This window comes from Leptodactylus fuscus, chromosome 1 (assembly GCF_031893055.1).
Source record: "Leptodactylus fuscus isolate aLepFus1 chromosome 1, aLepFus1.hap2, whole genome shotgun sequence".
Lineage (NCBI taxonomy): Eukaryota > Metazoa > Chordata > Amphibia > Anura > Leptodactylidae > Leptodactylus > Leptodactylus fuscus.
Genome location: NC_134265.1, coordinates 225,843,033 through 225,860,315, shown reverse-complemented (window position 1 = coordinate 225,860,315; position 17,283 = coordinate 225,843,033). Strand labels below are relative to the sequence as shown.

Here is a 17,283-nt window from a genome sequence, read left to right as displayed (position 1 = left end):
CCATTGACTCTAATGTAAAAAAAACCAGAGGTAAATAAATCAAACAAGAGCTTCCTTCTAAGAGAACAAAGTCCTGAATGAACAAAATTTTCTGCCCTCAGACTAATCAAGTGGGGTTTTTTTTACCTGAGGGTGCTCAATCTGCAGCAATCACACCTTGTCTATTATTCTCATTATATGACTAACTAGAGTAACTGACATGAACTACAATAGTGTGAACCTACTGTGAGGCCAAATTAAGATGGCCGTATCATCAAGTGCATGTTGCAGCCATATATCCTGCCCACCCAATCTATGGATCTAATGACCCAAATTTGCAGCACCCTATTGATTGATGGTACTGTATTTTTGGATCATCAGGACAAGATTTGTAGATGTGTTATGGATGAATGGTAGGGTTGTATTACGCTACTCTGAATATGGCTTAATGCTATCACATCGAAGTATTATTAGTACTTTTTAATTATGTGCCAAGATGTGGGGAGTCATACATGGCTCCAGAGCCAGATGGGGATACTGCCTTAAAGCTAAACTGAACATTCAGACAACTTTTGATTTTCTGGCAGTATTTGTGTCATTAATATGTTTTGTAATATACTTTAACAAATGTTTTCACGCTTTCTGGTTGAAAACACAGTTGGGGTTAGGGTATGTATATGCAGCAGTATAATATGATAGAGAAATCCCAATCCTGACTGTTTTCAACCAGTAATAATAATTTAGATAGTACTGAAGCCTTTTATAGAGTGGCTGAGATAACAGAAGTCACTTGTAATAAGCAGCCATGATTCTGCTTCATTAGTGTCCGCACAGTACTAGGCAATGAGTGCTGTCACAGACAAGTTTTATTACTTGTCACCTTTTCTAGAAGTTTACACTCTGTACAGTGTCATCCAATTGGTTGGTCTATCAACTGACAGAGTTCTGTAACATTTTTTTTTAAATAGTTTTTGGCCAGGAACGTATCCTTGCTTCTAAGGCTGATTGCTTTGCTTTAGATGAGAATTAGCCAAAAAGGTCAGCCAGTTATGAAAGCGTTGCAGTCCAACTGTGGGAAAATAAAGTAGTCATTTAATTGTCTTAGGCTGCTATCACAGTCTTTGTGACAGTTCCACAGCCCTATACCATATACTTTTGTTATTAAGTCATTCCAAGACTCTTGCTAGTACATTCAGTAGGTAGTAGGAACTATAATATACAGGATTTATTTTTTTTTTATAAATCCATCCACCCATTTGAACAACTTGTTCCTGGGAAGGTTGTATGTAAATTGGTTCTTATTCTGCAACTGGATAGTAACGTTTTCTCAGAGAAAATAAACAGGATATTCAGAACAAAAGGATCTTTATTTACAATGACACTAAGACGACATTATACTGTACACAAAAGGTCACCAGATTATTTACATCACAAATAGGCAAAGATATTCAGTATAAAGTATAACCGATGTTCAATGTCAAGCTAAGCACTGCAACAGCAAAATCTTTTCATTGATACAAAAGCGATGCAGGACAACCATGAGATTTTCTGCGCAGCGGGAAACCTGTCGCTCCATAGCCAGCCGGAAGTCTTCTTTCACTCCTTTTGTAATGCCTCGGGTTACTGTGTGATGTCTGCCACAAAACAGATTTGCTTAAAAGTTGTAAATATTAAAGTGTGCGCTTCACTTAAAGGGGCTTGCCAATTAACATGCATTCAATGTATGTTCAGTAGGGGTCCAACTTCTTAGCACAAACTGGCTGGATCCCCTAATACCAATGTTTTGGGGGGAGAAAGAATGGAGTCCATGCTACCAGCACGTCACCACACTCGACTTGGCAACACTGGATCTCCACAAGAGTCTTTAGAAATAGGAAATTCTTACTCTCTAATAATTTGTACTTCCTTATTTAGATAACAGATAAAGCACAGACTGTGTATCCATAATGAAAAGAATGGGAACCCTTATACTCCTCTCTGCACCACCACAATTTAGTCGTACATCATACACCTGGATAAGCATTAGTGTCTTCACCATCAGTAGTCATCTTTGAATTGATGTGCCTGAACACCACAAATATTCTAGAAGCTACAAATCAATGCTAGAATGTACTACACTAGTGTTGTGATCACAAATGTATAAAGATTTGATGGATGACCCTATTAAAAAAAAAAAAAAAAAAAAAAAAAAACTTACCTTGCTATTACAAATGTATAAAAGGGACTACTTACTACAGACAACCCCTACTTAAATTGCTCTGTGAGGCTTGAGAGTTCACAGCAGGTTAGCCAATGGTAAAATTACTGAAGGCTACCACTGTACTTTCCCATGGGTTAGTGAAGTTAGAGAATTTTACCATTTACCTATTTACACTGCAAAATATTGTGTTGTGCGTTTGTAACCTGCAGCATGTCACTTTGTTGCCTATTCCACAGCGGATTTCCCCGGTTACAATTTCAGAATATCCCACAGCAGACAGCCACATGTGACCATAGTCTAAAACATGTTTATCCATGGATAGTCAAACTTGAGCCTTCCTATATTAGCTGAAACCATGCACCCCATCAAGGCAATCATCAACAGAATGGGAAAGATTTAGCAATCATGTCTAATAAGTCCAAAGTGAAATCAGACAGACTTTAAATCTGTCAGTAAGAAAATCAGCATAAAACTAATGACAGCACCTTGTAGGGTGGCTTCTACACTTTCCATAGATGCCTTTCTTATTCTGCACTGCAGCTCCATTTTCATAAAATTCAGCATTTTATTCTTATGCAAATTAGCTGAATAGTACATTAGGGGCGTGTCTTCCAGAGCAGATCATTTAGAGCAGAGAGTGAAGCCCCAGTAGAAGACACGGCCCTAAAGAATAAAACACTGATTTTCATGAAAATGGAGCTGCAATGCAGAATAAGAAAGGCATCATTGGGAAAAAGTACAAGCTGCACTACAAGGTACTGTCATTAGCCTTAAATTACTTTTCCAGCTGACATACTACATTAAACTGAACCAAATTTATCACAATGACTGATGCTGAATGAAAAATCTGTTGACGTTTTTGGCTGTGTAATCTACCTTTACCACATCATTTGTTGGCTTAGTAGGACACGTCATATTAAGTGTCTAAAACAAAGTCATGTACTTTTATTGTACTAAATTCTGGCATATTTGTATTCATACATATGCCTCTGTAAGAATCTTAATAAAACAATATACCCTTTAAATTCAAAGGGTTACCTGTCCTTTACTGACGATATAATGCTTTGTATAAGGCATCGTAATACACTACCTCCCTCCCTAATTCTGCTCAATTTTTAGCAAGAAGACCCAAAATAAATCCTGCCCCAAAGAAACCTAAACCATTGTGTTCTGCATCTACAAAGAATGACTGCACATACAGATATAAAATTGTAAAGAGTATCATGGGCGACTGTCTTGCGTGTTGTAGACGTGGGCAGCTGAAAACAAACACCAGTCACTCATGGAACAATGCTGAATGTCACAACTTTAGACTCAAATGAAGAATAAGAAACTTAAAAAAAAATAAAAAAATGTATGGGCAAATTATTGCACATTAAACATCAAAAACTATGGGGCTGTGAAAAAATGTTGACGGACACAGCACATCATGAGCAGGCTTAGTGGACTTAGTACCTGTCACTGGTTGCTATGCTGGCCTGAAGGACAGGCATGAATTCCTGCTGCAGCAACCCCAGGGTAGTGCTAGAGGTCCTTCAAAAACAACAAACAGTAATATCTTATCCTCAGCTGCAAAACACTACAGTAAAAAACATACAAGACTAATAGCAGATATTATAGCTGTAGGGCTCTCCAAAATATTTTTAGATTTTTTCATGTTTTTGTTAATGGGTAGTGGATTAAGACTCTAATAGAGATATCCTACTCGTGATCATCCCATATCGTCTGCAGAGGAGTGCTAAGACATTGCACTAAATAAGAATCTCAGAGTGGATACAAAGCCAAATGTTCAAACCTCCACAACTACTTATGGGCAGCTTAATAGTCTTATATCCATGGAAAGTAAAAACGTTTATCCAGATTCAGCCGAGGCGATGAACATCAAAGAATAGATGCGGTAGATATATAAAATTTAACTTTTATTTTCATCCAAAGTCATAAAAAGTTACATAGTACTCTTGTAGCCGAGAGGAAGGGACATGGCGTTCCCGAAACGCGTAGCTGAGTTTGGATTTCCACTAACCCTATCAGTTACTATGTAACTTTTTATGACTTTGGATGAAAATAAAAGGTAAATTTTATATATCTACTGCATCTATTCTTTGATGTTCATCGCCTTGGTTGAATCTGGATAAACGTTTTTACTTTCTATGGATATCAAGACACAGGTCAGTCCACCCGAGTTCTGGGCTTCCTAAGGTGTTAGTGTCGCATATGGTGAGCTGAAAAGACTTTTTTGTACCTTTGTTAATAGTTTTATAGTGGTATACTGGTGATGAAGGGCTGAAAGGAATTATTATTGTAAATTATTGCAAAGCTGTAAAGATCTGTTCTTCTACCTCATTCTACTGTAAGTATCACAAGGTGTGTTTCTACATATTTAATAAAACAGAATAATGGGTAGCACAATGAGGCACTATGGTATTGGGTGCTTTAATCCCTTAAAATAATTTCCCGGGGAGCACTACTGATGGACCTGGGAGTTCTAGCAATGTCATGACCCCCCATATTATATGACCTAATGCAGTGTTCGCCGCCCACCCCCCCCCCCCTCCTCCTCCTCTCCCTATGAGATTGGGGAAGGAGGAGGAGGACGGGACATAGTGAACCGGGGGATTTAATGCTGCTTTGGATCCCAATATGTATGTACCCGATATAACCCTGTCATCGGAACCCCTGGGGTCATCAATAGCGATCCCTAAGACCAGGTAAGCAAATTATTATTTCCCAGAAAACCCTTTAAACCCTCAGGACCAAGCCAGTTTTTGCATTTCTGTTTCTCCCTCCCCACATTCTAAGAGCCAGAATTTTTTAAAAAAATTTCAGTTCACATGATGGTTTATTGTTTGCGAAACAAATTGAACTTTGTAATAGTGCCATCCAATATCCTATGCAATGTACTGGAAAGCTGGAAAAAATATCAGTATGAGGTGGAATTTGAGAAAAAATGCATTTGCGCCAATTTCATTTTTATGGTGTTCACTGTGTGGTAAAAATGATATGTTAGCTGTATTCTGTGGGGCAGTACACTCACGCTAATACCAGATTTATAGAATATTTTAATAAATTAAAAACTTTGCAAAAAAGGAAAAATTTCTCTGTGTAGTCAGATTTTTATGCAGGACAATATGCCATTTTATTGATACCATTTTGGAGGAAGTTCTGATGACTTCAGTTCTTTTCTCCTTCACCATATGGGATAAATATTTTTATATTTTAATAGTACAGGCATTTTAGAGTGTGGGGATCCCTAATGTGTTTATTTTCTAAGAGATCTAGACCTTGTATTTTCTTTATACTTTTAAAAACTTTTCTTTTAACTTTTTATTTTTATACACCTATGGACCTTGAACCCGAAGGGGTCTGATCACTCATACAATACGAATAATATATTGCCATTATAGTAAAATCTATTGACTTCTATTACACGCTGCCTATGGCAATGTGTAACAGAACTATAGTAATGACAAAACTGGGAGCCTTCAATAGGAGGGGGCAATTGTGCCTGCACAGTTTGGATGGTGCTGGCTGTATTATACAGCTGGCATTCGCCGTGCATGGAGTGAGCTCCGCTCCGGAGCCCTCTCCATACAGCTCCTCATGCCTGATCACATACGTAGACATGATTCTGTGTGACGGGGCTAAGAACATTTCACTTTATAAGGTAATGCTTATTAACCCCTTAATGACGCAGGGTAGTTTGTACATTAATGCTCGGTGACTTTTTTCATATCTTCTCTCCCAATCTTCCAAAATTCATAACTTTTTTTATTTTTCTGTCCACATAGCTATGTGAGGGCTTATTCTTTGCGTGACGAGTTGTACTTTCATTTGGCACAATTTGGGAGACATATATTGTTTTCATTAACTCTAATTTACGTTTTTGACGGTCCATGTGAAATAACAAACAATTCTATCATAATTTTTTGCATTTTGTTTTTACAGCATTCACTCTGCATTAAAAATAACATAGCAGCTTTGTCCGCTGGGTCATTATGATTATGACGATACTATATTTATATTGATTTTATTGCAGGTTACCAATAAAATTAAAGCAAAATGGAGGAGAAACACTGGAAGTTTGTACTCCCTTTCTTTTTGTATTTACTGGGGAACAGAGCACCATGGATATAGGCCTAGGGGAGGCCTAGGAAGAAGATGGCAGGCACAGGGATGACTGAACAGGGTGCCGAAGGACCACCACACCAGTGCACCGGAGGTGATGCGGGAAGCCAATAAGGTACCATTAACTTAGGAAAATACTTTAGATACCCAGGTTATGATTATACATGGGATCTAAGAAGATAACACCTGTGATCTGAGCCCAGCTCCAAATGTGGGTGTTACAGACAGAAGTCTGCTGTATCTTACAGTGTGTACCTGCTCAGCTTCAGAGTGGCTGCCATCACCATGATGTAATAATATGTCATGGTGTGGGAAGTTACACAACTCCATGATGCACCATTACTTTGTGCGGCAAAGGGTTAAAGATACTTAAAGGGATCCTATCTTTTACACACAATTTTTTCTCCCCAACATGTCGGAATAGCCTTAAGAAAGGCTATTTGTATTCTACCTTTCCTTTACTTCTCCATGCCGCCGTTCGCCTGCAATCCCGGTTTTTCTCAGTATGCAAAGGAGCTCCCTCGCAGCACTGGGGGCGTCCCCAATGCTGCCAGAGAGCTCTCCAGCGCCACCTCCATCTTCTGCAATGAGGTCTTTACCGCATCTTCTTCCGGTGGCGTCTTCTTGCTTCTAGGCCTAGGGCAAGCTGACTGTGCATGCCCACGGCCACAAGAAAAATGGCCGCTTCCACAGTATTGAAAGCGGCCATTTTCTCGTGGTCGGCGGGCATGCGCAGTTGGCTTGCCCTAGAAGTAAGAGAAAGCCACGGTGAAGACCTCATTGCAGAAGAAGATGGAGGTGGCACTGGAGAGCTCTCTGGCAGCTTTGGGGACGACCCCAGTGCCTTTTGAGCGCTGGGGCCCACCCCCGTGCTGCAAGAGAGCTAATTTGCATACCGAGAAAAAACGGGATTGCAGGTGAACGACGGCGCGGAGAAGAAAAGGAAAGGTAGGAGACAAACAGCCTTTCTTAAGGCTATTCCAACATATTAGGGAGAAAAATTTGTGTTTAAAAGATAGGATCCCTTTAAGAACATATGCCATTCAGGCCTGCTGTACTGAAGCACTTGTTGAATTCTCTGTTATATGCATATCCGCCTTCCTCCATTCTAGACTAAAAATGTGGGTCCATCTGCCACAGCAGCTGTGTGTGTAACCAAATATATATAAAGCAACAGAAAGGTAATAACAAACACTCACTTGAGTAGCACTCCTTGATTGGGAATCAATTCCAAGTGAATCTTACCACCTTCTTGAGTCCGTAAATAAGCAAACTCTTCAAGCATATCAATGTCTGCATACAAAATTGAGTACATTATACATAAATTAATACATACAAGGTTGTCCATGAGGCAATATCTGTTATTCAGGAATCTAATATTTTTGCAGCAGAAATGTCAATTAACACATTAAAAGGAGACTAAACCCTGAAAACTAAGAATAAAAATCTGCATCATAAAGTTCATCTCTAAGTCTGCCTGGATTGGCTACTAAACTGCAGCTTTGAGTAGTTTGGCAGAAATCTTGCAAACAGATTAGACAGAGTCCTGCCACTCTACAGGGCCATTACCAACTGAAGACAAGCACTAGCATGACATCACAGGAAGTTTGAGAGGGGGCGGGGCTAGCTCTAATGATATAATGGACTGCCATTGAGTGTAAAGGAGACAGAGCAGCTCTAGCACATGAATTACAGCAGGGAGAGGGAGCATTAATGTGTGTGGTTTTCATCTACTTTGTGTTAATCACGAGATTCCTAAAAGGCAAAACTAGCTAGCTATGTGATAACTTAGAAAGAAATTTATATAGGTAGATTTTGCTTCAGCAACAGTCTGTATTACAGCACTGACTGTTATGTTACCCAGCTTTCTTGGGACTCTGAACGATACATCTGTCAAGTTAAGGAATAATTTACAGAACATGGAGGAGGGTTTATTTGCGTATATGTTATACTCAGCAGTTCCTAATACAGCACTACCTGGTATGCTGCCAAGCTTTTCCAGGATCCTGAAAAGCACCTCTCACATGATATGGCACAATTATGTGTCATAGAGTAGGAATTATTTAGAAAAATGTGATATTCAGTATTCTCTAAGTCAGATCCACAGGCTATGATAAACTTTCCCGGAACCCTAAAGTACAAATCAAGCACATATTGACATAATTTGTGGGCAAGCAATGGGATTTATTTGGTACTGCATTATCCAGCTTTGTCGGAACCCTAAAAGTGAAATCCGGTAAGCTATGGTATGATTATAACACAAGGAGGTAGATTTATGTAGGTAAATACTCAGTATTCCTCATGAATACATTGCAGTGCATTATACTATTTAGCCTACGGGTGAAAAGAAACCTATTAGATTGTGCCTCTAGCACAGGGGTGCCCAATACGTCGATCGCAATCTACTGGTAGATCGCAAAGGACGTATGGGTCGATCGCGGGATGCAGGGATCCCTGGTGTCTGCTTGTTCACAGTGCAGGCTGAGTCATCTCTGGACACTGGCAGGTGGGGCTGCCGCAGCCCCAGCCTGCCAGTGTCCAGAGATAACTCTCAGCCTGCACTGTGAACAAGCAGACAGCGGGGATCCCTGGGCGGCCACAGAACGCCACTGTCTCCTGCTCTCACGCTCTGCCCGGCCCTGCCCATATGCCTGGCCCACAAGTCCGTCTGGCCCCACCCATAGGACCGCCCCACCCACAGTCCGGCCCCCCCGCCCACAGGACCTCCCCGACCCCGCCCACAGGACCGCCCCGGCCCCGCCCTAGTAGATCTTTTGCCTTGGTCAGCTAATAAAGTAGCTCACACGCTGAAAAGGTGTGAGCACCCCTGCTCTAGCAGAATCTAATAGGTGAATTCAGATATCTGTCTGCACCAGGAATGCTTCCAGAGAATACGTTAAACAGACACTCAAGACACAGAGTGAAAGTAAGTCTTAACATATGAGACTAAACAACATAAAAACATACTTGTTATGTAGTTGAAGAAATTTTCATACTGGAAATTTCCTTGTTGGCAAATCTTTCCTATAGCTTTTAAGAACAAATTCTCTCCTCTGGGCCAGTCATGCTGCAGTAACACAATCAGGTGACCAAGTGCCATATCATCTCTATTATCAGAAAAGGCTCGGAGCTAAAAAAGAAAAAAAAAGGACATTAGCCATTATAAAACAAGGCGGTCATTAAAAATATGATCTTTACTAACTCAAGAAGCCCATACAACTTCAACAGCTGTCAGTCGAACACTCTAGAAAATTACCCATCTGGGGGGAAAAAACAAAACAAGTGCGGGCACGTTATATTTCTGCATGATTTACTTTCTTCCCTCAATGTCATGTCTCAGGAAAAAGAAAGGAAACCACCCATAAGCAAAGGTTTTGACTGACTTTTCTAGACCAGAATTTAAAAAAAAATAAAAAATTCCTACGCAACCCCTACCCAGGGGTAATTTGTAATGTATAATACCCTTTAGTCAATTTTCATTTTATTTTCAGTGAAAAAACTGCTATTTAGGATTTCTGTCTACTAGCCTAAGCAAAACCTCAAACAGGAATTCTCTATTACCTTACAATTTCTTCACAAGGAAATTTTGAAATGGACTCCCATGTAAAACTGTGTAATTTAATTTGACATTAAGTTGTCATTTCAAAGAACATTTGAACTACTTTCCTGTCCGCATGTTTTGTGCGGAGATCTGGCGGCAAGCACACGGACCCCATTATAGTCTATGGGGTCCGTGTGCTTTTACTGCACAACGCTTGCAATTGCGTTTGGTATTCCTTTCGGGGTGGTCCCCATGCGGACTCCCCCGAACGGAATACCAACGCAGATGTGAACGAGGGGTCACTCTGCCAGATGACTGAACACATTTGTTTAAAGCAAAAATATGAAAATTTAGAAGAAAAATCAAGAATTACCCAAGGTTGAAGAAAATGTAGATTTATAGTCAAAAATTGCTCAAATCTACTTCCAACCTAGTCAAGCCCTTTAACTGATATGTTCCAATATTACAGTATTTTTATAGGTCTGTTACTTACCTTTATACTTGCCAATAACAGCTGAAGACAGTACTGCATTACACATTTACTAGTGCAAGGCAACAGCTTGAGATCAGAGCCTAAAAAACAAATTGAAAATTACTGTACATATATTCCAGACTATAAAACGCACCCCAGATTCAGATAATAATTATTAACAATATGATAAAATATTTAATACTAGTTAACATTTCCTTGGTGATCAAAGGAAGTGGAGGGGTTTAATGTAAAGAATGTTGAAGGTCTAGTCTAGTGCTTCCTTTCTTGGTAAGTGAGTAGGTTAGTAGCTAATAGTCAACTACTAATAAACTGAGGGTGTCCTTATCTATCAATCAAGCTGCCATCCTTTAAGATTTAAAGCGTCACTAAATTTGTGGACAACTTTTGATTTCTGGCAGCATTTGTGACAGTAATAAATATTGTAATATACTTTATTAACAAATGTTGGATCATTTCTGTGAAATCCTGCATTTTTTCACTCTTCCCCTTGCTTCTGTATTGAGAGCTTCTCCTGCCTCTCACTGAATGTTACAGTGTACAAGAGTACTGGACTGTATAGTAGAGAAAATGACATTATAAAACATACAAACTTGCTTTGTTTGTCATATGAAAGAGGATATTCTCTCATGTCACGTGACACTAAGGTTACAATGCTATCCAATTATTTCCAACTATGCAAAAGAAAGTCCACTGCAGTATCAGGCAATAGGCGGGTGCTTGGAGTTACAGGTTTAACTCCACAGAATTAATCCCTTTGATCCCCACGAGATCAGTGTGCTATCAGCGTCTTTCCTGGAGAGCACACTGACCCATTCATTTTTGTGGGCTCCTGCACATGATCATGTGCGGGCCAACTGTATGGGCACCAAAAACTCAGACCAGGCCCTATTCTTGTCCAGTTTTGAATGGTTCCGCAGCTCCTATTAACTGAATCATTGCTACATGGAATAAACCACACCACTATTTTGTAAAGTTATCTGGCAGAGCTGCCATTTTCTTTGGCTAAATCATTTCCAGAGATATCACTGGTTGGAAACACAGTCAGGATTGGAATTTTTATACGATAGTTATTATACAACTACATATAAATATCCTAATCCTGATTGAGATTTCAACCAGTGATATCTCTGGAAATAATTTTAGATAGCACTTGGTGTCATATGAAAGAATAGAATCTCCTCTTTCATAGAATTCAAAAAGCAAGTTTGTACGAGGGTAGTCTGAAAAGTTTCTGATCACCACATGTAGATGGCAACACTCGTCAACCAAAGTTGGAGAATGTGCTCACAAAAATTTCAGCCGTTTTGCACCAGCGGTTTTTCTTTGACAGTCATTGTAGTGAGTTGATGCGAGTGATTTTGTGAAAATGGATGAAAATCGAATATCGAGCTGTCATTAGATATTTGTTTTTGAAAGGCAATACGTCTTCGCAAATTAAAGACGAGTTGGACGCTGTGTATGGGGACTCTACACCATCATGTACCACCGTCAAATTTTGGGCAGCTGAATTTAAACGTGGCCGTACCAGCTTGGTTGACAAACGTTCTGTGCGGCCAAAGACTGCAACCACAGATGAAAACATTGCTCATGTTCATCAAATGGTGCTAGAGAGCCTCCGCTATCTCTCTAACCTTCATTCGATGGTTCTCTATATTAGCAGAGTAAGAAGTGGGAAGGAAACTAGGATTTCTACAACAAATATACAAATCGACTTAAGAATCATAACCTTTCCTTCTTAAAAGGTGGTTTTCATTCCAACAGTCAGTGCTCCGAAAATTTTAGGAATAAGCTTTTATTTAATTTTTCGATATAGGACTATAAGAGATCAGAGAATCCAACAGGCTCCAATGAGATCTTTTAATTTTGTGTTAGAGAATCACCACTGTGACCAGAGCTTTGTGTAATATTTTAAAGGTTGTGTGTTATTTCTACTGGCAAAATTATGCAAAAATTACCTTTCCTGAATTTAGGCTTTACTTTGGATTGCTCATCCTTGGTCTTGGAAATGTCTTGAGGCGGGGGTACAATAAAATTCATAAGTTCCAGAACCTTTTCACATGTTAGCTAAAGAAAGAGAAATAAAATATTACTTCTATACATCACAAGTGTATGGTGTTGGCTTTTTAACAACTACATGCAACAATGTATTTGTCTGTTGCTTATTTTACAAATATAGAACATGTAAATAACTAAAAAATAAGGTGACTTTGACAACAGGACAGAAAAACATGTGTGGACAACCTATATAGCTGTTTTGACATGTCTTCTATTTATATGAGTCATGACTACATACAACAGAAGATGCTGATGAACCTCTGTGATTCTACTGCTATAAAAGGAACATTGCAACACAGAGTCAAGTGCAGTATGATGTTATACAAACAAGATGACCAACATATATTTATGGCAGAGTCCAGATATTTCTACAATGTTGTCTGTTCTTTAGCCCTTCTCCGTAATAGCACTGTTATGATCAGCAAGTGTGGGCTGGTGGCTACCTTATTTGTTTATTCATACACATAAGAACGACTAAAGAGAGTCAGTAGCTGGCTACTAAATTCATCTCTAACCAGGCAACTTTTCTCTTTCCTTACACTTTACATGCATCATAATTCATTTTTTTCATTGTCCAACCTTATACTCCCCAACAGCAAAGTGGCAGGCTGCTAGTTGGATAAGAGCTCTGTGCTGCTCCAAGTTTCCCTGATTCAACATCTGCTGCGATGGAGAATGTGGCCCTTGTAAGGCCGCCATGAGATGAAGACTATTGATTGCTTTCTTGTGTTGTCCCTATAGGAAGAAAAGTGTTTACCAAATGAACAACCAACACCCCAAAAATACAAATAAAGTATAGAAATGAAACCTTTTTAAGCCAGATCTACATGAGATATACTGGTAGCAAAAGTGGAAGCAAAGAAGGTGTGATTTAACCAAGTCTCATCTATATTCTGAGCTAAACTTTAATTTATGCTGTGAGTCTTCCCTGTGGTTTACAGCCCTTGTAAAGGAAGCAATGGGATGCTTTCAGTCACTTTTAAAAAAAAATACCACTGGAAATTTAAAAAAAAAAAAAAAAAAAAAAAAAAAAGGTAAACAACTTGGGCAGTTTTTGTAGCAATGACACTCAATGTCTTTACACTTAAAGGGATTCTATTATTGGTGTCTGTGGTTTTGAGATAAAAAGTCTATTCTACTACTTTTTTTTTTATTCTCTCCACCTTTCCATTGTATTTCTGGTTAATTACTTTATGTAAATGATGTAAAATTTTGTTTTCTTTTCAAGTTCTCAATTTCAGTCATTAATAAACAATGGCATAGCTAAAACTATAACACTATATCAGTTACAAATGACCTAGGAAAAAACTTAAAGTGTAACTAAACTTTCAGACAACTTTAAATTTTTCTGGCAGTATTTATGTCATTAACACATTTTGTAATTTAATGAACACATTTTGTCTCCATTCTGTGAAATCCTGCATTTCTTTATTCTTCTCCTGGCTTCTGTATTGAGAGCTGTTCCTGCATCTCACTGAGTTACTATGTATGGAGTACGGAACTGTGTAAAATGCATGGAAAATTATGGTGTGGAGGGAGACTGCAAACTGTTATATTATAAACATTATAAAACATAGAAACTGCTTTTCATGTCACACAAAGGACACCAAATATTATATTATTTCCAAAGATAACACTGTTTGAAAACAGTTGGGATCGAGATATTTAAATCATATATATTACACAGCTGCATATGAATATCCTAATCCTGACCTTGGCAACCCGACCTACTCTTTTTTTTTTTTTTTTTAAATGTAGATTGTGAGCCCCACATAGAGCTCACAATGTACATTTTTCCCTATCAGTATGTCTTTGGAATATGGGATGGAAATCCATGCAAACACGGGGAGAACATACAAACTCCTTGCAGATGGTTTTTTGCCCATGGCGGGATTTGAACACCAGGACTCCAGCGCTGCAAGGCTGCAGTGCTAACCACTGAGCCACCGTGTGGCCCCCAACCTGACCTACTCTTTCATAGGAGAGCCTCGTTCTGAGTTCCATAGGAATACATTGAATCACACTGAAAAAAAAGCCGCTCCATCGCTGCAGCATCCTCCTCGGACTTTCCACTAGGTCTCTCCCACTCTGATTACCAACTGACTAATACAAAGCTCCTTATCATTGGATGAGAGTAAGCACGAGATCTTTTTTATTTAATGTGCTGGGTAGCAGTAGTATTGCTGTGCTACCAATGTAGTCAGTAGTTCTACTCAACAGATGGGGAAAGTCTCATGTGCATTAACACGCCCGATAGTTTTTTCAGAATGGAAATGTGCTCTCTGTTCCAACTGGTCTGAGGAAGAGCAGGGCAGACAAACAGATTATTTCTCTAACAATAAATGGTCTCTGTTTTCTATGGATAATGTATAAATTTAAATCCAGACAAAGAGTTTACCTGATATATGACCATATCTGTAAGGAATATTCTAAGCCACAACCAAGTGTCAGTCTTCCAGGGTAAACAAATTCTGGAGAACTCTAAACATTTAGGGCAGATTAGAAAGAAGGTAAGAAGGTATGATTTGCTAATGATAAACAAATACTGTAACGGAAAAGTTAAAAAAATAATTTTATTAATTTACTAATGTATTTGTTTTAATTTGAAAAAAAAAATCCTAATGGGCTTAGACATATGTCTCTTTGGTTGCTATGACAAATCAAATTTACAGAAATAAAGTTACGTGCTGAGTAGATCCTAAAAAAGAAAAGCCAAAAATAACGCCAAACTAGGTGGACCAAGGGGACATTTAATGCCAAGCAACTGACTGCCCGGACTAATCCCAAAAACCAGTTCCTTAGTACCCCAGTCTGAATGAAGTGGTGGTCGCACTGGCTTATTGATTCTTCATTTCTATAGGATGGCTAATGCTTTACTTGGTTAGCTCAGGCAGGCCCCTAGAGTTGAATAAAGCGGACAGTGCTCATGCATTACCATTTCTCCATTCACACAGGGGAATAAGATAAAATAAGAAATCTATGTCCAAATAAGAGATTTAAGTTGTCTTTGTGAGAAAAACCCTTTAAAACTATGCCTAACAAAACATTGTTTTTGAGTTTAACCTAAAACATTTGTCAGGTTTTGGGTTTACCTTTGTCAAAAGCTTCTGAGGAATGCAGAAGATCCCAGCATTCTCTTGCAGTTTTAAAGCTTTCCAGGACTTCAGTAGGGTTAGCAAGATCACTTTTATTTACAATCACATGACGACTTCGACCTTTTCCAGAGAGGTCTTCATCATCTGAACTCTAAACAAATTGCAATACGGTATTATCAACATAATCCTATTAATGGATTGGCAAGACATCATAAAAATCACCTTTATATCCATAAAATAAAGGAAAAAAATTGGATTTTTGTACTCACTGTAAAATCCTTTTTCTCGTTGTATTCATTGTGGGACACAGCACCGTGGGTAAAGACCTGGCCACTAGGAGGCTGATACTAGGAGTATCAAAAGATGTCAGCTCCATCTCTGGGCTGTAATCTCTCCACAGAGACTATGCTAACCAGTTTGCACCACAGCAGTAGGAGAGAAACAAAAATAAACAAAAGAACACAGAACCAACACTATCATGTCTTGAACCCGAAAACTAAACCAGAGCAGGAACAAGAAACAAGACTGGGCTTTGTGTCCTCCAATGATTAGAACGAGAAAAGGATTTTAGGGTGAGTAACAAAAATCCATTTGTCTTCTTCATTTCATTGGGATGTCCTAAAGAAGTCCCAGAGGGATGGAATTAAACAGCCAAGCGGGCAACCTAGCGCACAGTCACTTGCAGAACCTTTACAGCCCAAGCTGGCATCAGCAGAGGCCACAGAGTGGATCTGGTAGAACTTGGAGAAAGTGTGGACAGAGGCCCAGGTGCCAGCTTTGCTGACCTGGGCAGCAGAAGACACATAACGAACAGCCCAAGAGGCTCTGACAGCTATCATGGAATGAGCAGTCACATAAAGAGGTGGCGGCCTATCCTTGAACTGATAGGCCTCACTGATAGCAAACCGAATCCATCTGGAGATGGAGACCTTGGAAGCAGCCAGGCCCCTGGCAAGGGCTCTCAGGGAGAAGGAACAAGGCGTACGTATGACGAGTATCAGTGACAGACAAATAGACTTGGATCGCCCAGACTACATACAGGCAGTGGAAACGCGGGTGCTTTGGGTTCAGGCTGAAAGATGGTAAGACAATGTTCTCATTGATATGGAAGGACAAAACCACCTTAGGCAAAAAAAAAAAGGTGACCGACGAAGGACAACCTTGTCCTTGTGGAGCACAAGAAAGGGAGGCTTTCATAGATGCTGCAGAGGAAATTAACGGCCACCATGAAGCCAACCTTCCAGGACAGAAAGCGAAGAGAGATATGACGTAAAGTACCAAAAGGGGGAGCCCGTAGAACCACAAGGACTGTGGTTGCAAAGAAGGAGGGTTAGAGAGAGCACAGCTTGGAAGAAGGTCCTCACCTGAGGCCAGAAGGCCAGGGTCTTCTTGAAAAGAATTAAAGAGAAGAAAGAACAAGGTCAAGACTGGACTGGAAAAAAGCCAGGATCCTAGGAAGAGAAAAGGAAAGCCATATGTACGACAATAGATCTTTGCAGACTGAGGCTACTGAGCCATGAGAATGTTCTGGATAACAGGCCTCGAAAATGTGCGATGCTTTGAGACCTTGGTTTCAACAATGAAACCATTAAACGCAGCTGAGATAAGGTGGGGTGGAACAGCAGTCCTTGAGGCGGCAGAAGTCTGACCGGGGATGCATGAGAGTGGTGGTGGCGATGGCTTGAGGATCCTGGGACTGGCAATGTAGCAGGGAGTATTGTGGTTCAGGTAGGAGTTCTACATCGGGTGCACCCCACTGGGAGCACAACTGGAGAAAGAACTTGTGAAACAACCA

The 17,283-nt window shown here is 39.7% G+C and overlaps 1 protein-coding gene across 2 annotated transcripts in view; it reads right to left on the bottom strand.

Moving 5' to 3' along the window:
- Positions 1–1,388: 1,388 nt before the first annotated feature.
- The window catches only part of INTS10 (integrator complex subunit 10), a 28,577-nt gene continuing 12,682 nt past the window's right edge, over positions 1,389–17,283 (bottom strand). Inside the window, exons 10-18 of one of the 2 annotated variants that reach the window (XM_075283727.1) lie at positions 15,486–15,639; positions 14,792–14,874; positions 12,973–13,128; positions 12,294–12,402; positions 10,339–10,418; positions 9,272–9,434; positions 7,504–7,597; positions 3,635–3,712; positions 1,389–1,613 (exon numbers count right to left, since the gene is read on the bottom strand). In XM_075283727.1, coding sequence (XP_075139828.1) covers positions 1,457–1,613; positions 3,635–3,712; positions 7,504–7,597; positions 9,272–9,434; positions 10,339–10,418; positions 12,294–12,402; positions 12,973–13,128; positions 14,792–14,874; positions 15,486–15,639 — 1,074 coding nt within the window. In that variant the 3' untranslated portion in view covers positions 1,389–1,456. The remainder of the gene's footprint in view (positions 1,614–3,634; positions 3,713–7,503; positions 7,598–9,271; positions 9,435–10,338; positions 10,419–12,293; positions 12,403–12,972; positions 13,129–14,791; positions 14,875–15,485; positions 15,640–17,283) is intronic. The other variant, XM_075283728.1, reaches the window with a different exon arrangement.